Source organism: Cygnus atratus, chromosome 1 (genome assembly GCF_013377495.2).
Source record: "Cygnus atratus isolate AKBS03 ecotype Queensland, Australia chromosome 1, CAtr_DNAZoo_HiC_assembly, whole genome shotgun sequence".
Classification (NCBI taxonomy): Eukaryota; Metazoa; Chordata; class Aves; order Anseriformes; family Anatidae; genus Cygnus; species Cygnus atratus.
The window spans coordinates 2,481,087-2,506,570 of NC_066362.1; the positions used below are offsets into that span (position 1 = coordinate 2,481,087).

The 25,484-nt window shown below is 40.7% G+C and overlaps 1 protein-coding gene across 2 annotated transcripts in view; it reads left to right on the forward strand.

Moving 5' to 3' along the window:
• The window catches only part of CHCHD3 (coiled-coil-helix-coiled-coil-helix domain containing 3), a 150,215-nt gene that overhangs the window by 100,606 nt on the left and 24,125 nt on the right, over positions 1 to 25,484 (forward strand). For both annotated transcript variants that reach the window (XM_035566581.2, XM_035566582.2), the window contains exon 6: positions 21,465 to 21,535. In XM_035566581.2, the coding sequence (XP_035422474.1) occupies positions 21,465 to 21,535 (71 nt within the window). The remainder of the gene's footprint in view (positions 1 to 21,464; positions 21,536 to 25,484) is intronic.

Below are 25,484 nucleotides of genomic sequence, written 5' to 3' on the forward strand. Positions count from 1 at the left end.
AAAAATTATCCAGACCTGACAAGCTGGGGCTCTCTTTTAGAACTGCAGATATGGGGAAAAGCTTTCATTGGTATTTGTCTGAGTAGATGGTTCTGTCTGTGTAACAAAACCACCTAAGCATCATGTTAATCTACCAGCTGTACTTGAGTTCAGTCTCCTCAACCGACTTCAAGAATAAGAGGAAAAGTAAAAGGTCAAACACTTACTTCCAAACACTTTTCAGGTAGATCAATAAAATATATTATGGCTTCCACTGGATGAATAGTACAGTATATCATACCATAACCCTGCAGAGATAATATAATTCATTAATAATGATTTGGGGATTTTGGTGTCTTTTTTTTTTTTTTTAATGGATATTCAACTGCAACAGAGAGTTCTTGCAGTTTTGCCCGAATCAGTGCAGCAGGAGACCTGAGAGTAGAATCAAGGTACATTAATTTCTCATTTTGTGCTTGGGCCAGGAGACTTTCCTATGCCTGAGCTCATGTGCTGCACCAATGAGATAAAAGTAGGAGTTCGTGATAGTTTCCCGATGCTTTGTATTTCCATACTGCTTATGAATCCCCCCCCCTTCTTAGTATTGACCAAAGCGTAATGTTTTTGTCAGTTTAGCATAATAAAGCTGTCAACCCAACCTGTGATCTTGCTTCATGTTGCCAATATTAGAAAATTTCTCTCTTCAAATTTCATTATATTTTGGGGATGGAGCTTTTGTGGAGCGCTTCTTGCCTGGCAGGTTGAGATTAGGAAACTTGCTACCAATTACAATATCTGAAACCTCAACCTGATTGACAAAGACAGACGGAGCTGTAGCCTTGTGACTGGAGCTCTGCATTAATGCACTACCTCCGTATCTTGCTGAGCCACAATCATTATTCCAAATAATTGTTTTTAAGCCTTGATTTTTTTTTCTGCTCATTACCTTTTATTTACTGTTTTTTGAATAAGCAGCTAATATGTATATTAGTTATTAAATACATACCCATCCTTTTTTTTTTTTCCCTAAAACCACTGAAAATGTTTGTTCAGAGACATTTTCCTATTAAAAAATGCCCCTTTCAGTCTCATCTTTCCCTATCACATCTCCCATCAATAGCAATGCTGAAATGCTGCTTAATAACAAACTAACGAGTTGTTCCACGCTGAATAGTAGGTATTAATGTTTCTCTAAATGTTTGTTTATAGATTATTTTTCCATTCTGCATGTGTGTCTTTATATAAATGGAGACAGAAAACCAAGTGTGATAAGTAATATACCAGGCTTTTCTCCCTGTGCAGTAAGATGCTTGATAACCGTTAACATGTAGCCAGCAATTCCATATAGTTTGTTTGCAATCCTTTTTTACTTATTCCACATGTGCAAAACCATGTTTGGGGATGGTTTCCCTTTTCCCTTTTCCCTTTTCCCTTTTCCCTTTTCCCTTTTCCCTTTTCCCTTTTCCCTTTTCCCTTTTCCCTTTTCCCTTTCCCCTTTTCCCTTTCCCCTTTCCCCTTTCCCCTTTCCCCTTTCCCCTTTCCCCTTTCCCCTTTCCCCTTTTTTTCCTCTTACCTTTTTTTCTCTCTTCGCTTTTCCCCTTTTTTCCCTCTTCGCTTTTCCCCTTTTTTCCCTCTTCGCTTTTCCCTTTTTTTCCCCTCTTCCCTTTTCCCTTTTTTTCCCTTTTCCCTTTTCTGTGGTACTCCAGACTTTCAGTTTGGAGCAAAAGGTGGATAGTTCCATGCTTACACATTTTGTAAAAATGTGTGGAAGACCTAGGGATTACAGTATGCTGGATGTAAAATCATAACTTCAATACATCGATGCTGCTGAGACTCTGTGTGAGCTTTCAAGACCTTTTTCAAATGCACACTGCTCCTTGTAATGCAGTTGTGTTTTTTTCTTTATTTTATTTCCATTAGTGTATTTCTCTAAGCCATCATTGTTCTTGCAACTTTCTCCTGAGTAGTTTTTGGTTTAGAACATTTTTCTCGCATCGCTGGTCAGAGCTGACTTTGATATTGCACCTCTAGTCTCAGCTAGAGCTAACCTCATAAGAGTTACCATCCTTTCATCTGATGCTGTTTATTTTTATAGGCAACCTCAAGCTTCCACTCTTTCTGCTTTATTTCATTGTGCTTTGGGGCCTACAGTGCTGTTTTAAAATCATGCTGAAGTCTCTCTCTTAGCCTACAGGCTACCCCAGTGTCCTTTCCTACAGAGTTTCTGCACTGACATTACCTCAGGTAGGGAGGGTGGTGTTTCTTCCCAAGTGAAATTCCAGTTTTCAGATCCAAGGTAAAACCAAACTCTGTGTGCGTTTCACAGGTGTGTGCTTGAAGGGGTTGGGTAGAGCTTTCTGAATGGTTGAGCAGGGACTTTTATTGGAAATGTGGATGCTCAAAACCTCTAAAGTTCAAACTCTTAGAGGTTTTCATAATTAATATGGGATTTACTGACCTAAGAAACAGTGAAATACCGTTTTTCATGAAATGGCTATTTATGTAGTGCCCTATGTTTACCTGACTGTTGTGTAGCTTTGTAAAGATGATTTCTTTATAAACCCCGCTCTGGTCCTGCAGCTTTTACATCCTCAGTGCTTGAATCACACATGTTTGTTAACTCTTCCTCTGTTATACCATTATCATCGCTCTGGATCTCAGCATTTACTGGCCTCCTACCGTGTTTTAACAATAGGGATTTATTCGTGCTCCCATGATAACTGGTCATTGCTAATCAATGTTTTTCTCTGCGATTGTTTCAGTTTGTGTTAAAGCTGCTTGAATCTTGGTGCTTGCTGAGTCTGAACACATACGCGTGTGTTCATCCTATGAATAAAAAACGCAGATGGGGATAAAATATGAGACAGTGGGAGCATGCGGGGCAATACCAAAGAAACCAAAGCAGCATGTTGGGCAGCTCCTTTGGTCTCTCTCTTCATTCCCATGTGCGAAAGCATTGCATCAGGAGAACTGGAGAACACCTTTTCCCTTCCTTTTCGCTGGCTGTGTCTGATGTAAGGGCTGGAAAAGGCAGCGAGCGGGACCTGACCGCAGTGCGGTGGAGAGCGAGCGCATCTCTCCCCGGGATGGCTGTCCCCCACGAGCACATGCTGAGTCCTCGTCAGCCTAAGAGGTTTGTTCATCCAGCCCCGCTCTCTTTAATGAATACAAATCAGTGGATGCATACAGTTTAAGCGTAAACACGCCAGCATTGCCTAAGTCACCCTTAGTGATTGTGTCTGCATCTGTTTTTCTTGATAGTTTCAGCTGTGCTTTTCCCCTTCCCCTTCCTGAGGAGGAAAGAAAAGTGTCACGAGAGAGAATGTTTAAATAGGCAAAAGGGAACAAACCAAAGAAATTTGTCATTTGAATGTCAAAAGGCAGTGTTTATCGCATTTCGTAGGGTATGGCAAAATGTTTTAACATATGTGTGGTTAATGAATAAGCGGCTTTCAGTTTTCCCAGGTCTGTTCCCTCCTCCCACCCTCTTTCCTTCCAGAAGATGAAGATTTGGTACAAAAGCTGTACTAAGTTAACAATGGGTTTAAAACAACTTGGATTTCTTTGTCAGGGTAACATTTAGAAAATACCGCAACTGTAAATGGAATCATGTGACAGGCAAAATACTGAATTTTAGGATTTCTTTTAAAGCTTTTACTGGTTATACTATGAATAATTGAGCAATTCTTTAGTCTCTTTATCTTACCTGGGAATCTAACAGATACGTATTCCCTTGAAAGTATTTAGCTTTCTAATATATTACATACTGGTTTCGAATGGCCCAGTGATTTTGCTTTTGGGCAAGCTGAGCAGGGATGTGAAGAAGCAGGATACAGACCAGTCCCTGTTTTCACTTGTTTTCTGTTCCCTCTCTTTTGTGCCTTTGAAAACAAGAAGTACTCTATTTAAATACACCTATTTAGAGGAGTATCAGTGACATTATGTGCATTAAAACATTCTCTGAGCAGCCTTTCTTTTTTAAAACATTCACTTTTCTGCCTAAGCAGTAGTTAGTAATTTTTCTCATTACAAAGCAATAACGTTTATGTGAAATGTTGCCCTGCGTTTTTTGTAAATCGTCTGGTAAAGCTGAAGGCTGAAATAGCCTTCCCAAGCACACACTGACTTCATTTTCACTGCTGTCACTCTGGGTGATATTTTAATTTTTCTGCCCCTAAAAATACTTCAGTCACGTAACTGATAGATAAATGAGAGAATCCCCAGGAAATGCTGCAGAATGTTTCCATTTGCCAGCACAATAAATGCAGGAGCTAATAAATGTCCTCTTACATCAGGAGGAGGCGTATAATGAGTAAATGATGGGAAAAGGAATTTGGGAAATGAATGATCAATCCAATCTAAGGCGACAAACAATTTCTTAATAACTTGGCCTTCGGTTGGAGCAAGGGCTCGGCTCAGCACAGAGGCACCAAGGTGGAGCGCAAGGGAAGGGCCATTTACATCTGGCAGCTGATGGATTTCGGGAGGCTCTTTTAGGTTCGCTGAACAGTGAGCTGTGATTCAGACACATCCTTTCTCATGCGAAGTTTGGATGGTTCGCCATTTGTCTGTAAGTGCATGTAGGGAAAAGGGACAGCGGATTTAATTCTCGTTCCTAATTCTTTATGGTAAATAAGCACTGAGCGTGCTGTTCTTCAGGAAACCTTGGGGGAAAGGACACAGTTACACCACATCTGAGAAAATTGGGTTTTGGTTGGCTTTCTGCCCCTGCTGCAGGTATTATCGTCGTCCTCATCGGAGCTTCTTGTGTGCAAGGGATCAAGTCCTACCCAGGAGCACCCGTGGCAATATTCTTAGCATCAGGGAGAGTCCAGCCACAGGAGGAGCTGAACCAAACTCTTAGGGCATGGCCAGGATTTAATCCCACAGCAAACAGAGAGGGGAAGGTAAATGCATCGGATTTTGTGACGTGGATCTCAGCTTTGGCCAGGCTCTGTTGCAGGAGTGAAAGGTTAAGCACAGTTTTTTCTGCATTGCATTAACCCGCGAAGCTCCCTGCAACCAACCTGCGAGCTCTAAAGGTGGGAGAAGGAGCTCAAATTCAAGACGAGGAGGAGGGCTGTAGGAAGAAAATTGGAGAGAATAGAAGGGGAGAAAATCACAATAATGGACTCGGTGACAAGTCTGGTGACAACTTCTTTTCAGTTGAAGGTTTTGCTTTGAAGAGAGCAAAACCAATTTGTCTTGTGCATTACCCAGATTCCTTTAAAATCCCCAGCTCCCCATTCCTTCAAAAGAGAAGGAACAGACAGCTGGCATCGCAGCTCTGTAGCTCTGTATTTGTGAGAGCCTTCCTGCAAAAATATGTGTGATCTTTACACTGATATTTCAGAGGTGAAGGCTTCCTCTTTCTTCCTCTGTTCTGTTTTACAGAGCTGGTTTTTGGCCTGTTTGTGGGTCCCGTGGCTGATAACCTGTGCAGTGGGTCCAGTTGGGCTGCCTGCTTGTGGCTCTCATCATCTTGAATCAGGATGGGCAGGCAGCTTGGCAAAAGTGGTGGAGAGCCTTTGGTTTGGAGAGGGGAAGGGATAGCCCAAGGCTGGTGGCACGCTCAGCGCTCTTTCAGCGTGTCAGAGGGAATCGAAAGTTCTCCTGTCTTACGCCTCTCTAACTGCAAAGCATTATACCTGAGAGCTGAGACTTTTCAGCGTGTTTCTATTCACATGCATATTTCTGCGCCCATAAAGGCCTTTCCTTTTGAAATCTGGGAAGATAATCATGTGTTTGAAATGAGCAGATACTCTCCTGCCACTTTTGAAATCTTTATTTCTCCCCTTGTCAGAGAGTTTAACTGTTTTCATTACCGTAGGCCGTAATCACGTAGGAATATGTATTTATGCACACTAAAACACAAAAACATAGCTGGAGTAATTATGAAGCAAATTCAAATGAACCCTAGCGGAGGAGTTCAAACATATGTCTAATTCTCAGGGAAGACTTACCATTTTTTTAAAACGCCTTACCTTGGTAACATTTCAGTGTTTTCCATATCTGGTACCACTGTACTCCAGTTAGACATTCTTCCTGCAACGAATTTCGTTGCTCGTTTGTCTCTGTGTTTATTAAACATAAAGCCCAAAGATATTCCTCATTCCTAATAAACTGTGGCAATAATACAATTTTTTTTTTTTTGCCGCTGAGGCCATATCCATTTTTAAAAGCATTGCAGATAATTGTTGCTACATGCCAGCTCAGATGTCTGTGTGCCAAGCTTGCCACGGGTTTCAGTAGTTAATCCTCACTGGCCTATAGTTCTCCAAAGTAAAAGCATCCTAGTGGTTGGCAGTGGTTAGCATGATCCAGGCTGTAATTACTGCTTTCTACAGGTGCAAATACTTGCATGTTGAACCCATGCTACAGCAAATACCGCTAGGTTTTTTAAATAAATGTCAATTGTGCCTTTGAATAGCAGGTAAATGTACAGAAAATCTGTTTGATAATCCTGTTTCTGTTTCACACCTTGGAAAAGTCACTGTTTTTCCTTTGCCTCAGTTTCTTCAAGTAGTGGAAGAACAATATAATCCTCAAAGTATTAGAATTAATTCTGATAAATTCTATAAGATGAGATACTGTATATTTATTGTCGACAAAAGTAAGCAAGTTAACATAGTAAGGTTTTGAGTTAACCATTTTAATCAGTACAATATCTAGAAATTTGTGGGCATGATTTTAAGTTACCGTTTGCTCATTTCTTGTTTAACTTGTCTAGCTGGCTTTTAAAGCCTGCTTCATAGCTGCATTTTGGAACAGATTTTGTTTTTAAGACAGAAAATTTTTATTCTTCGTACCAGGTGGTTAGGGTGTTGCTCATGTGTTACTGCACAGTGCCTTGAGGCAGCATCGTGCAAGTCACAGAAGTATGAATCAAGGGCTGTTCTAGATTGTAGTGAATGATAACTCAGGTTATTTTTCTGCAGCTCCTACTTAGTGGGATTTACAGTAGAGTTAGGTGATGGATGTGCACATAACTTTGGTGATTATAACAGTAACGCAGAGATTTTCTCTGTTTTTCTTACTCCTACATCCCACTGCGTTTCGGTCGTGCAAGCTTTGCATTCAGCAGGTAACATTGGAAGTGAACACAACATGCCAAAGTGATCTTTTTTAGAATCTATATATTGTTCAATAGAGCATAAGGGAAAAAGAAAGGGTGTTTTGGAAGAAGAGGAGAGCCACATTCTTAAAGCAGGACTCCAGGCACCCCTGTTGCAGGGGATGCCGTGTCTAGCGCGTGTCCATCTGTCCTTACCGATGACACCATGAGATAGTTTTCTGCTTCTGTAGCTGAAGCTGTTCAATTTGGTGTGTTTATAGGAAAAACAATTCATATTTTTTGCTGTCTTGCCCCTTTTAATAACAGAAATAGGTACACTGATTTTATTTTATTTATTTATTTAACCCTGCCAAACGATGTGATGCAAGCATAAAATACACTTTGAAATGAATGCAAACCTTGTTTTGTTCATTGCACATTTCAAACAGCTTTCATGATCTCTTTCCTTGTTATGAATTTACTGCTACTGCCGTCACTTAATTTTTGGAAGCTTTCTTTAATTGTAGATGTCTAAGATAATGTGCAGAGTGTTGCAGACTTGAGAACCTGAGACACTTGTGCCTGTCCAGCAGGCTTTCAGCTGAGCAAAACAAAACATTGCTGTGTACAGGCAAGTTGAATTACTGCATCACAGTGCAGCTTGGACTTCCTTTTGTTAGAATAAGTGGGGAAGCTTTGTAAAAAAAATGTGTTTTCAACAGCAGAAAATGACACTATTTCAATTCAGAAAACTTCAGTCAATTTTTTGTCATTGAATTGTTGCCATGAATTGACAAGAGATTTCAGATACTTGTCAAGTTGAAAGAAGTTCTTTAAAAAACAACAAAAAATGAGTCCTTCTAAGATTTTTATACTGGAAAATCAAGTGTAAAATGCTACACGTGTTTGTATCATACTATGTGCGGAATATTTTTGAAGTGGGAGTTCTACTGATGGTTAACAGAACAAGGATTTATGGACAATATTTGTGGGGGCAGATGATACTTTTTATTTGACTACTTGCAGCTTAAACAAGTTTTCAGGAACATGGAACCTGCCTTTCAGGTAGCCTTGAATTTAACAGCAATATTTTTAATGCAGTATTTTACCTCCCTTGGTCAGGCTTTAAGAAGTAATTTAAAAAAAGAGAGAAAGAAGAAAGCTTCAGTGTGCAGGTAGCATAAATGCAGTTCCTGGTGGCATGATCCATAAGATACAGATGTAATAAAATGGGGTCATCCTTGGAGATATTCAGGACAATGTGCTGAGCCATCTGGCCTAGTTGGGCCTGCTCTGGATGAGATGACCTCTGAAGATTCATCCTAAATTACTCTGTGAGTTGGCGTGATAACATGAAGCTTGCTGATTCAGGGAATTTAACTTGCCACTTGTTACTTCTGGAGAATGGTTAAATAATTACAGTAATACATTCAGCACTGTAAAGAGTTACTGTAGTATTTGGTAAGCCTACAGTGATGTAGGTCCTACAAGGCATAATAACAAAAAGGATGCTTTTTCTATAGTAAGTTTAAAATAGCTGGGTAAATAAAAAATACGAGGGGCTTTGTTGAGTAGTGTTGTTTGGTATTGTGGAGGGGAAAAGACGAGAACAAAATGAAGTATATAATTAAGTATATCAGAAGTGCATTCTGAATGCAGTATACATTATATTAATATGATGTCTTATTTAGAATAAGCTACAAGAATCAAAACTTGCAAATGTCTTTATCAGGAAAATTGATGAGTTAATTGAGTTAATTAATACAGAGGTACAATTTGACTAGCTAGACCTGTTACTGTAAGGAATGAAGAATTATAAACAGTGTGGTTAGGTTTCTGGTATTTTGCAGCCACTGTGTGTAACTCTTCTCTCAATTGTTATGTAATATTTTGTGATTATGTTGGCATAGCGCGTGTGTAACAGACTCTTTGCCCCAGAGAAGTCGGTAAAAATCATGGTGTCTTTGTATGTCCTCCTTGGTGAGATGTGTGGCTGTGATGCATTTTCCCTGGCTTAGCTTAAAATGGGAACCTCTGGTCTATATTAAATACCTGGGGCCACTCAGCAGTTGCTGCTGAGAGATGGCTGTCACTGAAAGTTGATCAATCCATCCTCTCTTGGCGAGGGGATAACTTGTCCTGACACTGTTCCTGTGTCTTGCTGTTGATTATTGAGGAAGCGTAGTGTAGCCGTCTATCTACAGGCAGCTGAGGTTGGGCATGACGAATCCCAGCCTCAGAGACAAGTGCTGTGCTCCATTGCCCACGGCATCAGCCCCCCATCCAGGGGGATGAGCAGACTTCCTCTGTAACAACAGCAGTGACCTGCAGAGACAAGTTTTGAGTTCATTTGCTAAAAGAAATGGGGGCTGTTTGGGACTATTACATAGTCCCCTGTGTAATAACACAGGTTGCATTATCAAGAGGCATCTAAAAATCTGTACAGACTACTGAGGAAGTCTGCGAAGGGCTGTGCATGTCCAGAGAAATACAGAGAGAATTTCCTTTCTTTGAAGGGAAAGAAACTATAAAGGGACCATTGGAAGAATACTCTTATGTAAGAGAGAACATACGCTAAATACCTGCAGGAAGGTTGCAAGGCTTGGCTTGAAAAATGCACTGAGCACTGCGGGAGGGAGAACTGAAATGGATGCTACGAATATACAGAACCTGCAAAGAATACAGGAAAAAGAAGCCCATTAAATAGTGGGAATCATCCTCAGAGATCACAAAACATAGCTATAAATTGTGAATATTTTAGGGGTCTGCATCTGAATTACTTGCCCTAACATATCTATTAGTGGTAAGTATTTTGCAGCGTGTTGCCTTACTGAGAGCAACAGAACCACATTTTTAACTTCCGAAACAGCATATTTGGTGCTAATTATTACACTGTGACATGCTGAAACACTTAATCAGTTTCTTTTTCATAGGTCCTGATCCTTTATTTAGCAGTTTTTTGAGTGAGAAGGCCACCTGCCTTAGTTTTGGCTGAGTTTCTTTCAGAAGACTGTTTCCAAACAGAATGGGTCTGCTGGGATACGCTGTTGTAAGAGCATTGAAAAATTCTCACATTAGCTTGATTTAAACATGCTCATAGCTCGTTTCATTTCTTGCTTCACCAATTATCAGCATAGCTCTCAATCTAGACTGAGTAGAAAACATAGTTTACTTGGATTCTGATACTAAAATTCATTTAAACAATCATCGTCATCGGTCATCAAACAAATACATACAACATTTTTTACCAAGCCATTTTTTTTATATCTTCAGCATTTGTATTGTACCAGTTCTGATGTTTTCACACTGCTTACACACGGTATTCAAAGCAGCTGCAAGAAGCTGCCCTTAATGTACTTCAGTCACTTCATAATCACCAAAAGCTGTTACTTATATGCAGTTTTGTACAGTTTTGCTTTGTGATCAACAGACTTTCTGCCTTGATATCTTGTAGGTGGTTTGACGTGGGTCATGAGCTTTGCACAGTGGTCTCTGCATATTCGCCATATGCTCGGCACATTCAGATGGTGTCTGCATATTCACCTCCTCTTTACTGACCTGCTGATCCTGGTGTCATCAACATCTTTTCACCTGACAGGGATGTGAACAGAGAGATACCAGCACATACAACACTTGAGCCATCAATATCCCCACAAGTTTTTTGGTCCGACCAAATGCAGATATTGAACTGGTTCTGGGTAATAAGCTGATTTTCTCCGGTTACGCCAGCAAGTATTTTCCATAATAGGAAGGCTTTGGTACTATCGTGGTTTATTGGGTAACATCGGTAGGAGGGTGATGGTTGGACCAGATGATCTTGAAGGTCTTTTCCAACCTTAATGATTCTAGGATTCTATGATTCTGTCGGTCAAACTTGTTCCTCAGTCTTAATGCAGTGTCTGTGTTAGCTGTGCTGAGGAAAGTTAGCACAACTTGCCATCAGTTCAGCAAAAGAAACACAAAACTTTTAATATCTGTGATACAGGACAAGCATGTGAGGTGACATTGTTGCCGGGGCTGTTGGATTGAGAGAGACGGAATATTTTAGAATTTCTTTAAAGAACTTTATTCTTGATCTTCTGACGGTTGGTGCATAAGTGTTATTTGTGGCTGCATTGTGCTTTTCAAAAAATGGTAATTTTGCACTCATTATGCCCTTAGGCAACTGAGTAGTGATAGTGGTAGATCTAATAAACAAAGCTAAACCCAGCTACTTTCCATTCATTTGAAAGAAGATGTAGCCAATCCTTGATTCTTTATGTTGGGCTTCTGCCACAAGATGAATTTCACGTACAGCTGCAGAGCAGATTGCACATCTACAAGCCAAAATAGATTTTCATTCTGATACCAGATATATTGCTGAGAGTAGGTATACATATTCATAGAATTACTTGGTTTGGAAGGGGCCTTGGGAAGTACAACCTTCTGCTCCGAGCAGGATCAACGCTGAAGACAGATGAGGTTGTTCAGGGCTACGTGCAGTTGGATCTTTGTCAGCCGCACAGGCTGGAGATACCACAGCCTCTCACATCCCTGTCCCCTCCCAAGTTATACTTGGAAGGAAATATTTTTCCTTATACTCACTCAGAACCCCCATTGTTTCGATTTACAGACATTTTCTCTTGTTCTCCCACTGAGAACATCAGTAAAGAGCCCCTTTCCATCTTGTTGATACTCTTCTTTTAGGGCTTCTAAGGCTGCCAGGTCCCCCCAAAACTTGCTGTCCTCCAGGCTAAATGAGTCATTCTCCATTAGCTTCTCCTCACAGGGCACATGCACCCAGTTTGGGTCACCTGCAAAACTAGTGAGTGTTTTTGGGTCCTTGGTAAAGGTGTTAAACAGGGAGGGATGTGGTATAGACCCCTGGGGAACTCTGCGTGTAACTGGCCTCCACGTAGAGCCGGATGAGCCAGCCCAATCCTCACCTGTAATTCACAGAAGGAATTTTCTGTTGTTCTTTTGACCACTTGAGTGGACTTTGTGAGTTACCCATGCAGCAGATACGCTACAACCATGCATGAGTATAATAGAAGCTTTAAACAAGGTGACTTTGTGCAGCTCCGTGTGTCCATACCGATGATGGAAACTGTCTGCAGAGCTGGACTGAGCCACGAGGGCCATGCTGCCATCCAAAAGGACCATGGCAGGCTGGAGACGTGGGCTGGCAAGGGTACCATGGAGCTCACCAAGGAGAAGTGCCAAGTCCTGCTCCTGGGGAGGAGCAACCCCGGCCCCAGGACGTGCTGGGGGCACCCAGGTGGGAAGCAGCTCTGCAGGAAAGAACTTGGTGGGCACCAGGTTGAACATGGGACAGCAACATGCCCGTGGTGCTAAGAAGGCTAATGGTGTTTTTGGCTGCATTAGGCAGTGTAAGCCCAGAGCCAGGCCAAGAGGCACTGGGCACAAACCGGAGCCCAGGAGGTTCCATCCAAACACCAGGAAGCAATTCTGTGCTGTGTGGGTGATGGAGACACATGTTGTGGAGTTTCCCACCTTGGAGATCTCCAAAAGCCACCTGGATGTGGTCCTGGGCACCCTGCTCTGGGTGGCCCTGCTGGAGCAGGGGGCTTGGAGCAGATGACCTCCAGAGGTCCCTTCCAACCCCAACCACTCTGTGATTCTCTGATTTTGGGGGCAGAGGCTGGGGAGAAGTCTGCTTTAGGATGTGGAGAAATAACACCCAACGAGTACCCTTAGGGAGAATGCAGTTTATAATGTGTAATAGGGAAAAGGGGTGAGGCTGAGAAGAAAAGTTGTAAATAAGAATGATTTAGATTAGGCATCTTGTCATCAGCAGGAGATGTAAATATAGTTGTGCATTTACACATGCATCTCTAAGATTGAGAACAGTTGTATTAAAGACCGTACTACAATTACATGCAGATTAGATGCTTGGCTGAATAGCTGTAAGAATTTTGAATAGATTTGTCCTTTTCACAAAGGTTTTCATTTTCTTTGGCAGCTCTGAGTGTTAACAAATTAGAGATCAATGCTCTACTAGGGCAGAAACATGAAGTGCAGCATATCTTGGGAGAAACTTTAGAGACGTTAATAGTTGCAGTTAAAGGTATTAGTGGTGCCTGAAAAACAGGAGTGGAAATTCAAAAGAAAAGGTCAAAGAATAAGCTATTTTCCCCATTTTCTGCTGATGACTGAGTTAAGTGCTGTACCCCACTTGCTGCACACCGACTGTATACTCTTTGACAAGCACATGTGTAAAGAAATCAAACAAATCACGTCGGGAAGCGAATTGTCTGCTGGCAGAACGTTTGCCAAGACGCAGTATGCGTTTTTCCTTTGTTTGAGTAGGTCGCAGTACTCTTCAGTACTATTTTGGGTACCTGTTAGCCTTTTCATCCCTCTGTTGAAACAGTTATTTGATGGCTCTGGTGTCCAAAGTCCTCTTCAATAACTCAGACACCTGTTCCATTGGAGGAGCCAGTTTCTGGTCCAGAGCCAATTTCTTGCAGGACGTAAGGGGAAAATGACCACACGTAAAGGCTTGGGAGTAAGGGGCAGAGGAGAGGGAATTTGCACTTGAATTTCAGCCAGCACAGGAAATATGTATTTCTAGGCAAAATCCACCAAACTCCTGAAAATAGGTCTTGGCCTTACTGTCTGGATGTCCTCTGTAGGCTTAGTCCAAGACCCCAGACCTTACCTTAGCTTTTCGGAGTCATGGGACTTCTCTTTCAGTTTGTCTTCTCCCTCCCTGCCTGGCAGCTACTTCTCCCCTTTCTTGAAGTTAAAGTTCTTGCCTGCTGTGAAAGCTTGTCCCCTGATCTGTCCGTGTGTCTTTTGTTTCTGTGAGCATCTCTGAGTTGTCCTGAACATCATAACGTGGTTGTAGCCTCCCACCAAGGGAGCTCTTGGGTGCTTCTGTGGAAGGTTTGCAGCTCTGGAATTTATCTTCATGCTGGAGCTCAGAATTGGAGACTCGTTTTTGTTTGGGGCAGCAGCATTCCCTTAGGGAGAGGTGCTCAATTTGGGTGGGTTTCCGTAAAAGCTGAATGTCTCGTATGGCCTGATCTGATGACATTTCAGAAGAAATTACTTCATCCGTGTATCATTTTAATAGCATTTGAGGTAGAATTAAGATGTAGTATTGTTTGGTAATCTGTATGATGTTATATGCTTGGCTTTCCATGGCTTATTAAAATCAATTCAGAGATAAATAGAGGTTTTTAATTCAAATAAAGATGCAATAAAAGTGGTCATATATTTATAAAGCAGTAATTTAATATAATTTGGAGCTTAGATATATGCACCCTGTTTAGCACTACAATAGATAGTCTTTTTGTCTTTTTGTCATTCTTGCTTCCCTAATTCTTCTTTTTGCACATTCGTTGCTTTTAGTGGCAGCTTCAAGGGTATTTCAGGGGCAAGGGTGTTTCTTGTAGCAGTTAATTTTGCCTTTTTCTTTATAATCCAGGGAGTCTACTTCATGTTATGGTTTGCATGACAGTGGGGCATGTTCATGCACCTTACACAATCAGTCCCTCCTGCTACTCAAAACGTTTTCTCCTTTTTTTACTCATTCTCCGTGGGTTTCCTTTGCACACCCCCTGGGATACATTTCTTTGGGCAGAAGATGCTGCACCTGGCTGCTTGTCCTTGCTTTGCAGAACCTCAACAAAATGGGGACTGTGGCGGTCCTCAGGCTGGGCTGAAATCCGTGAAGCATCTCTGTAGGCTTCAGAGCGATTCCTTCTTTCTGCCTTTGGAAATCTTCTCATTTAAATCCATACAGGTGCCAGGCTGCATGTCAACAGAATGAATAAAACAAAATGTTTCATATTATCCACAAATGAGTTTGTAAAAGACACTGAGATGAAACAGCCAGAAGTTCAATTAAGGGATAAGAGAAAGCTCAGCTTCAGCAGCGATGGATGAAAAAGAGGCAAAGAAAACTTTCCAATTTGCCATTCAGGGAACATGATAATCTTTGCCTGCCGATGCTTTGAGTCCTTCAGTGGGGGAGGATGACAAGGAAAAAGAAGTCTTTAAATTAAAAATTCTCCCCTGATTCTCAAAGGTGCCAAACAGCCCAAGCTCTTCATTCCTTTGGTGGGTGGAGCAGGTGCTGAGCTGCTCTGAAGTCAAGCTGTGCTCATTTTTGTCTTTCACAGCACTAACTTGAAGCAAAGGCCAGATTTGTCTCCTTTGTGTGGAAGTCACACGTCTTTTTCTTTGTCAAATAAACTGGTAACTACATAACTATTAAATTAAATTAAAAAAAAAAAAAAAACTTAAATAGATTGCATGAATGTTATGTTCATACTGAATCTCTTCAGGGCTTTGAGAGCCAAAGGGCTTAAAAGGAAAATTTCAATGGCAAAAAGAAGTCATGGCATGTCTGCAGTAACAACAGTTCCAGCACGTTTGTTATAAAATACTGCCTATAGGTGAGGTATCTTTAGTGAAATTAAATGAGGACTCTCAAGTTCTCTTGGTTCTTTTGACAACCTTTTATCAGCTTGGATGACACGAGATCTTTCAGAACTTTATCGGCCTTGAAATCTGAAGATTTTCAGCCGAGAGTAAAACATGCACTTCTGCTTTGAGGTCCCACATGCAGACAAAACAGCTGACCTTCCCCGGTTCTGTCGGACTTTATTTCCTTACACAGACTTTTGAAATCAGAGCTGTCTAGCTAAATAATAATTCTCTCCTATTCCTCCACAATATGTTCTTTAAGAAGTGTCTGCTCCTACATTTGTTCAGGAAAGTTTATTTTGGGGTCAAACATGATGAAAATGCTTCTTCCCATAGATCATACTTTTCTCTACCTGAATTACAACGTGGCATATCCTTGCAAAGGCCGTGTATTTATCAGGAAATTGGGTAGATTTGAAATTAAAATTTCAGGTCTCTTTTCCTTAGCTTCTCTTTCAGAATGCCAGCCCGCACTTCCCTCTTTGGAGGTAGCTTTTAAAAGGCACCTCTACCACAGGAACAACAAATCCCGACCTTTCTTTGCAAAGAAGGGTACGGAAGGAGAGACATAGCAAACACTGCTTATTAGTCACTTTAATTTGGTTGAATCCTGTATTAGTCTTTGAGCTGTAAACATCTGAGTAACTTAACACGTGCTGGTCCTATTCAAGCAACTAGATTACAGGCGTATGTTAAATTAGCCACTTCTACAAGTTTTTGCAGGCTTTTCAACTCCTCTGAATTGCTTAGTGCTTGTACAGTAACAACACAAAGTCACAATATTTGTAAAAGTGCTGATTAGGTAATTTTGGAGCTATAGGTAAAGAATTTTGAACCAAGAAGCTAAAATTGGGCAGATGTTGGATGATTTCTGCATTTTGTTTCCTGCCGTTCCTGGGGAAATGTGCCTAAAGTCCTACTCCCGTTCAGCAGAACAACTGATATTCCTCTAAAAATATCAATTCATGTTTATTAAAAGTGTTCTCCCTCCTCCAGCTTAGAGTTTGTTTATCTAGCAAGAACCTTGAGCCGTACAGATCCAGGTGGATAAGCAGGGATAAAATAGCGTTGCCTACAGTGTTTGCCTGGTGCTAATACCCACGTGCTAGCAAAGGCTGGGGATGACTCGCACCTTGAGGAATGTCACCGTGTGCTGTCAAAATCCATGTTGGCTGGTCCAAAACCCCTCGGCTGTTAGAAGAACAGCCCCAGTACAACGTATCATGCCAGCATTGTGAGCCTAAAGGTACAAGAGACATGAGCCATGGACATCGGAGGCATGGCCTGAAAGAGGGAGTCTGGGTACAAAAACTAAAGAGGCTGTGAGAAGGTGGCTGTCACTTAACAGGGGAGGCTTCTCTTTCGGAGATGCAGGGTAGAAAATGCAGTTAAAAGGACAGAGGTGGCAGAATAAACCTCTGGATTGAGGCAACCAAGCAGAGAGGTTGGCAGCTATTGGGAATATCAGAATGTCAAGCTCTCTTACAGAGAGCTTGGCCAACAGAAGTCGATGCTACCCTACTGCTTATTTCAGGTAGAAAAGGACTGTACTAGGATCTTGCACATCATAATTTTCCAGGGGATGCAACCTCAGTGTCATTATGATTTTAAGTCATGGCATTTCTGGAGTTTGATGGATTTTTTTCTCTCTCCCAGCTGGTTCTTAAATTTTTTTATTTTTTTATTTTTTTTAGCTTTCCCTGCTAAGAGTAACCATGTGCTAAGCTCAAATACTTGCAAGTTGGAAAATGTCAGCATAAAGGCAGTGGGCTTCTTCAGTTGTCTTGGGTCTCTGATGTACAGCTATGTGTGCTCATGTAATTGTCAAGGTTCTCCCATACGATCCGACTTATTCAATATACTCATTGCTCAGTGTGCAAGGCATCCATTATTTATTTCCCAGCATTCAAACTGCAAAATTGAAAGGGGCCTTTCTGTGTTACCATTTCTGTAATACCAGAGAAATGAAATTACCTGATTCCTGTGCGAGGTAATGAAGGCTAAAGCTTTTTACATGTGGAAAACGCGTGGTGACTAAACCCAGAATTGTCACAGGTCCTATTTGTGCATGTAAGAGGTGGGTAAGGCACGATGTCTTGGCAGCCTTAACTTCTTCTAGCACAAACTTTTTCCAGTGTTGGGAATAGGACTCTTCTTTTTCAGTTGTGGCGGTGTTAAGCTCTTCAAATCCAGCATGACACAGCTCAGCCCTGCGGACAGGCTTGGTGTAACACTGGATTTGAGTCGCTGCATGTGCTGGAGGATCACCCAGCACCGTCACGTGCCTGTTCTGCTCTTTTCTGTGTGTAAACGCTGCTAGTACTTGTCAGAGTCCTGGTGGGGAACTCGGTTTGCGTGGCACATTGATTTCTGTATGCGAGGTGAGCAGTGTTTCTTCAGCCAAGCAGACAGCAAACGAGGAGTGTGCACACAAATGGGTTAATTTCCACCAGCTTCAGCAGCCTTAAAGTTAAGTGACTATTTTGAGCTACTGACTGAGGCCCGCTTTGTGCAGTGAGCATAATTCAAGCCATTCTCAATTCTCTGGGCGATGTGTGAGATCTGGTAGCCAGCAACCTCTGTGATTCTGGAGCAAACCTCCGGGATGAGTTTAGACTAGATACTTTGAACAAGCTGAAGTTTAGTCATCAAGAACCAAATTTGCCACTTTGTTTTGATATTAAAGTCAAGCAACATGCCCACATTATGTAAGAACTCCATAACAGATACAGAAATAGCATCTTCTACATAATCTGGGAAGATGATTAATTGCCATAACCCTGACACTTCTGTTCCCTTTTGGAAGTTCGTTGCATCTTTCATAACATGCTTCCTGCACTTTCATACTCCTTGCAACAAAGGAGACCGTAACAGAGGTCTGCAGAAAGCCATGTTTTCGTTAAATAGTGATAGAAGAGTATAAATGAGAGGAAGCTGCTGTGTAAGATTGTTTTATAATGCATGTGCCCAGAGGACCCAAATCAAAGATAGGAAGGAGCTCAGTTGCTGCCATTTTAGTGGCTTAGTTAAGAGGATGCTAGGGATGGATGGATGGATGGATGGATAGATAGACAGATAGATAGATAGATAGATTCCAGATATCTATGGAAGTTATGTTTATTACTTTATTATTTATATCTGCTGGAACCTGTGAAGATCGTGGGTCTGATCCAGAGCTACTTGCTGATAGTCTGCCACTGCTGCCAATCTGCAAATTGGACTGTAGCTTTTATCCTCCACTTTGAGTTGAACAGTACGCGAATATGCAGACTACATACGCAACACAAATACAGATACTTACTCATCTGGAGACTGAGGAACTGATATCAGCAGTGCTGTGTTACAGCACCCTTCCATCTCTATCTAGAGAAATGCCCACTGCATTCTTATCTTGAGGATTAGGGAGGACTTCTGAGATGATACTTCATCTCTGGATTATAGTGGGTATATCTCCTAAAGAGAGCCTGAGTGAGTTTCAAAGGAAGATCTGATCCGAGAAACATGGCACACTTTATCTAAAATAATGAATGGTTTCTTGATAGCTTGAGTCTACTGTAGGATTAAAACTTCTGGGCATATATAGCAGCTCCGTTGATCACTTGAGCTGCAATTAAAAAGTAGAACAAGTACACTCAGAGTATTGTTTTTGTGTCAAAAATGCTCCTTCATGCTTGAAAATGATAAAAAATTGCAATCGATCCCTACAACTGTTGTGTTCATCTTTATTGATCAGGCAAAAGAAAGATAAATCGCAGCCCAAATAAGGTTATAGTAAATGTTAGCAGTGTAGGGGACTGGAGGGTGATAGAGAGCTATTCATCATCTCAAATGGTGACCTGTCTGCGCTTGCCCCATAGTCAGTCTGCTGTCTAATCACATACCTATTGATTTCATCTACGTCCAAGCAACCTGGATGTGACTGTCATTGGGCAGCTAAGATTGCTAAACACAAGGGGGTCACTGGTGTGAGGAGGATTTCATTTCATTTTCTTACTGGCCAACCATGATTTATGGAAAAATAAATGACCCCAAGTCACATGCGTGGAAACCTTGATTTCAGTACAAATGAATTATTAGGTCTGAATCTCAGAAGCAAGAGTGCAGTAGACCACTGTGCTCTTTGTGATCCGTGCATGCCCTTTGACCCCAGGAGATGTTACACAATTCATTATAATTTGTGGTAAAATATTAGGCTTGCAATGCAATTTTACCCACGTTTGGAGGTGATGTTCTTTTTGGTGATTTCTGTACTTTTCACGTTCATAATTCACGAGGAAGGACCTTGGAAGATGATCGCCTCAAATGGAAAGGATAAAAATTTTCCTTTTATTCTTCTGGATACCGCTGCCCGTTTTGGAGTTTCCATCAAATGTTTGTGCTGTAGTGTCCTTTCTTACCTGCGTTTCTCATAACATAATTTGGCACAGAGAAATGTTGTTTGGGACGTGTTTGCTAACCCACTGACCAAGGAGACAGTCAAACTTTCGCTCTTACAGAAGAGTGACCAGTTATAGGGTTATAGGGTGTTATAGGGTGTTCCAGTTATAGGGTTTCTTTGTTTGTTTTTTGGCAACGTTTTAGGCGTATTGCTTTCTCAAGGTCTTAAGTAAGTGTAAGTGCTTATTTTACCCAAAATAAAATTGGAATGACACTTCTCATGGACTGCATTGTTCAAGCCATGTATGCTAAATGCTCTAAAGAAGCAAAATCATGTTGTGGCATGAATAACCTCAAACCACAGCATTAACCTACAACAGGTAGGTTGTTAAAAAAAGGATTCAAAAGGTTTTGTATGCAACCACGCCGTGTATAATTGTAAGAGTTTTGTTGCCATGTTAACGTGACTTCCTGGGATGCCAGATGACTTGAGAGTTATAAAGCTAAGGAGGAGTTGTTGCAAGTGCCAGCAAAACCTTCGTTCATCTCCACGAGATTGTTTTTCCTATTGACCTGACTATTCACGGAAAAAAAATGTTTTAGAGAACTTTTGAACTGCTTTAACTTTTCATTATTCCTCCAACTGTGAAGCCAGGTGCCTTAGTTATTACTTCTTAAGTCCAACTGTGCTACGGCTATAAAAATCTCTTTAAAAATACCAGGTATATATTATCTAGACATGAAGCATCACAACATTATAGTGATTTGTCTTTGAATATTGTATGTCCCACTGAGAAACTTTGCCATTTTTATGTATAGAAAAGTTTTATTGCTTGCTGACTCAATCTTGTCTGACCTGCATTGTGGAAATTAATGATTTGGTGGAACTGAGAGAAAGCTTTCCCTGGTTTAGGGGAGATGAAAATATGCTCCAAAGCTGCCAGGAAAAGAAAATAATATTAATAACTGATTGAAGCAATTTAGAAGTATGGAATATTAAAAGAAATCCCTGCAAGAGGCATTATCAAGGCAAAGAGCAAAAAAGAAAATCAAGCAATAGTTAATTTACTGTGCCACTTTGAAGCCTGACATGAATGTCACCTGCAGACGAGCTGGGGACATATGTGTAAGTAACACAAATATGCACATGCAAAGAAGTACGCCTTCAGTATTTTGATTTATTTTCTTCATGGAGAAGTTTCACGGGCTCCAATATCACCTAGGGCTAAATGCGGGATTCTTACCCCAGGTCTCTCTGCAGTTTCCTTCTTGAGGAAGGAAAACATCTCTTTTTATGCCATCTTTTTATGCCATCTCTTTTTTATGCCATCTCTTTTACATAACCTTTCAGAGCAAACGGGACACGTCTGGCAAAAACCACACGCTTACCAAAATGTCTGTGCAACTTTGTAGAATATCTGATATGAGGGTTTTTGTTCTTTTGATGTTGTTGTGTCTTTGGTGTTTTTTTTGTTTGTTTGGTTTTGAGCAACTGAAATGTATAAAATATGTAAATTTATGTTACTTACCAGGTATTGACATATATATAATTGACAGTAGATGAAATTTGTATTATTAAGTTTTTTATTTTATTATTATTATTTTTTTAACTTTCCAGAGCGCCCAGTTCTACAAAGTAACCACAGAGCAATACCAAAAAGCTGCCGACGAAGTGTCAGCCCGGTTCAAGTAAGTCTTTTCTGCCACTGTTTCTGAAGCTGGCAAATAAATGAATTTTTATCCATATTCAAATGCATAGTAACTCCCTTTTCTGCTATCGTAGATCCTATCAGTCTGTGTGGGAAAAAGCCCTGGCTATTCATATGAGAGAATTTTCAAGAATTTGGAGGCAGTGCATAGTAACCATAAGCTGCATAGAAATTAGATGCACAGTTAGTAATATACTAATTAATTTATATTTGATAAGATGCATGGAATATTCTAAAAATACACTCCTTAACATTTTTTCTCAGGTGGAACAACAAAAATGTAGTTCCAGCTTTGCATTACAATAGTATTCATCCTGTGCTTGCATGATGTGAAAGGATTTAAATTAGCAACTTCGCTTTGCCCCTACCAGTGAAGGTCAGATTAAATAATTTTTATTAGTCCTGAGGATGGTTAAATGAAGATACAGTAACTGATGGATCAAAGTGACTCTGACCCTTAACCTTGGACTCTTCCCTTTCCGCTGGTTCATCCATTAGGCAGAAGGTTCCATTTATCATGTTAGTAAGGATACAAAGAGAACTTTTACAACCTTAGAGTCGCAGTGGTAACCAAGAAATGCTGTGTAAAGTCAATTGTTCTGTGACCATTTTTAGGTTTGTGGAGGGGTTTAAAAGGAAACAAAAGAGTTTTAGGTTTTGGTTTGGTTTTTGGTGGGCAAGGGGAGGAAAGGCTTTTTGGAGCTGCTGATAATGATACCAACTTCTTAACTGTAAGATAAAAACATTTTATCTTTCAATATCAGGGGTTGTTAATACTCTCTAGTGTTTATATAAAATCTTCTGTGCTGGTTAACAGACAATGCAGAGTTTATATCACTGAGCACTGAACTCATCTGTCCCTTAAACAAGGGGGACAGAATGACCATTGACTCACGGAGTGATTTAAGGATAATTTGGAGGGCTTCCCATTACTGATGGGAAGCCCGGTATGTTGTCATTCATTGTCATTATTCTCACCAGTGTAAGATTCCCATCGAGTATTTCTCCTTCCGTTGTTACATTAGGTTACTTTCCTGTTTTGAAATCTAATTATTGCCTAATCTGACTTTGCTTATTTCAAAATGAGACTTTATTGTGATTTGAAGTAGTATTTGATAGCCTAGGTGGTTATTGTGGCCAGAGGTGGGGAATGTTTTTTTTTTTTTGTATATTTGTTTGTTTTTCCCTAGTATATAAACAATTTCCAAAATTCATGCTTTGTTGTTCTTTTTTTTTTGCACAAACAGCTGGCTAAGGGGCCAGTACTCAGCATCAGGCAATATCTACAAATTTTAAGAACACCGTTTTGAAGGATCTTTTATTCTGTCTGCATAAACCAAAGACTATTTAATAAAGAGGGATTTGGCCATGGAATCAGAGATTCCTAACAGTTGATGAAAGTGGTTGCTTCTTAATTTTCTGGAGACTGAAATTATAAATAGAAATTAACTGTTTGACTAGTCTTCACTGCTGTGCCATTACTGAAGTTGCAGTGCTTCCTTTGCACTTCAAGCCATTTTTTCATGAAAATTATTTGGAGGTTTTTGATTAGTAGATCCAGTTTTGGTCCATTGTGTTAAAAACAAAAGGAAAACATTATCAGGAGGAAAAATGTATCTGAAGTATGCACATAAATTGGAATAGCTTTGATACAGCACGTGAAATATCAATCTTACTGTATCATTTTAAATTCTTCCCGATATCAAATCCTTTGAAATGGCCTGTCTTTTTACTGAAGGTTTAAATTCAGCAGCCGTTATTTTAGCACTGCCTTTTGTATGCAGCTTGATGGATAAATTATGAATGATTTAGTGAAACCTGAAGATGATGCTCTTTTGGTGTCGCCAGGCACTTCTCATGTTCAGTTTAATTGCATGTGAGGATTGAGGACAGAGTTTCAAGCAATGGTGTTTAAAGAGCTTGTTTAATTGGCTGTAAAAGAAGAATTAAATAAGGTTGAACTGCTAAATTTTGTTAATGCATAAAGCAATGTGCTGCGTGTCAGTGTGATTTCAGGTTCTAAGTGAGAGATTAATAGATCTAATTGTGGGATTATTATAAAACAGTCTCACTTAATTTTAAACATGTCTAGAATGAGTTGATAAGTTTTATTGAGATAACTTGTATTTCCTAAACTTTTTAAACCATATCTCTTTCAAGAGCAAAGAGTAGTGGCTAATTACTTAAATATTTCCTGGGTTTTCCTTTCCTTCCTCCATTTAGTCCTTGAAATTACATCAGCTGTGGCTTCATCAGCCTTTAGGGATAATTCACCCCTTTGAAAGGGAAGAACCAAGTACCCCATATAGGCTCGTATCCGAGAACTGACAGCTCTTCTGTACTTTGTCTGCAGTCCTTATTGATGCCTGCTTATTACCTTCTTCAGTGCTGCCTGGATTAGACTGCTATTCCAAATGTTCATGATAAATGTTTTTATCTCCATGAGGTCCTGATTCACATTGATCAAATTCTGAATTATCAAATGGTTCATCTCTTTAAGACACTAATTCGCATTGATCAAATTCTAAATGACCAGGTTCAGTCAGTTCCTGCAGTACACAAATTACATTAAAACAACATTACTAGAGCATGCTGCCTTTTCTAATGTAGGAGTTATGTTACCCGCAGTTACATTATAACCAGAATTATTATATTATGAAGATGTCTCTGTTATAATCAGAAGTTGACACAAGAAGAAAAGAATGCGTTATTACAGGATGAACCAGGCTTTGGGCGAAGATTTGGGCTTTAAGTAATCAAATTGTACATTTATATTGTGTTTTTTTTTTCCCTTAATTTGAAGGGCTGGTATTGGGAAATTTGGCAGCTGCAGTGGTGACATTTTATTCCCCCGCGGTGTTCGGAGCCAAGTAGCGGCTTGATTATTCATTTAGGAACAGAGTAAGCAGATAGGGCAAATCCTGCCTAAAATAAACATTTCTGCTTTATCTCCTGTGGGTTCTGATTCCTTGCAGTGGGTAACACTTACAGCTGTGCACTGCTGCTGTTTCAAAACGTTTAGCCCTTCCTCTCCCGCTCATGCGGAGCCAGCAGGCAGCAGCTTCTTGCTGCTCTTTTCGGGGCAAAAACGCTGAGCTGAGCAGGACCCGAGGTGCCACAGCCCCGAGCCTCGTCCTGCTGTGTCACTTCGGTGTCACTTCGGTGTCACTTCTAAACTCCTACACCTCCAACGAAGCCGAATTCTGGATCAGGTGCTTCACAGCGTTGAGACGTGTTGGCATGTTGGTAGCCTCCTGGGTGAATTTATCCCCTGCAAACAGCTTTAATCACGGAGGATCCTTTGCACCGCGAGACAATTGAGTGTTCATTCTGAGTTTCAGGTTCTGATGGCTTTATTCCCTGGCTCCGAGACAGCTGGTCGGGAGCCCTGCCGTCGGAAGGGATGCCTCTGGGGAGCTGCAGGGTTCGTTTGATTAAACGCAGCGAGGTGCGGGGCTTGCTCGGTTTGCTTCACACCGGTACCGTCTTCTGAGACTTTTATTAAAAACAGTTTCCCAGACCGAATCGATTTATTTCACGTGCTCCCAGATCATTTCAATTGCTCTGATAATATGATCATTGATGGAGGTGAGGCTTTAGCGTTAGCACGGCAACAGGCTGTTGGAGCCTTGAAAATAGTTCAGTGGGGGGTTGCTTTGGGACATAGTGAACAAGAGTATAAGGCAAAACCTCAATGCCATGCCTTCCTTTAGTTACTGACTTCTGTGTCATGGAGCTTGGTTTATTAACGCTTGTTGAAGATAAAACATAAACCACAATAATTATGTTTTATGGTTATCAGTAAATACTATAGAAACATTAAGAAAATTTCCTTTAAGTTGTGTTTTAGCTAATATTTTTTGAACTGGAAAGTGTAGCCGAGAATGTGATGAAGCCACGTTAAGTGAGTACCTGGCACTTTGGTGTAG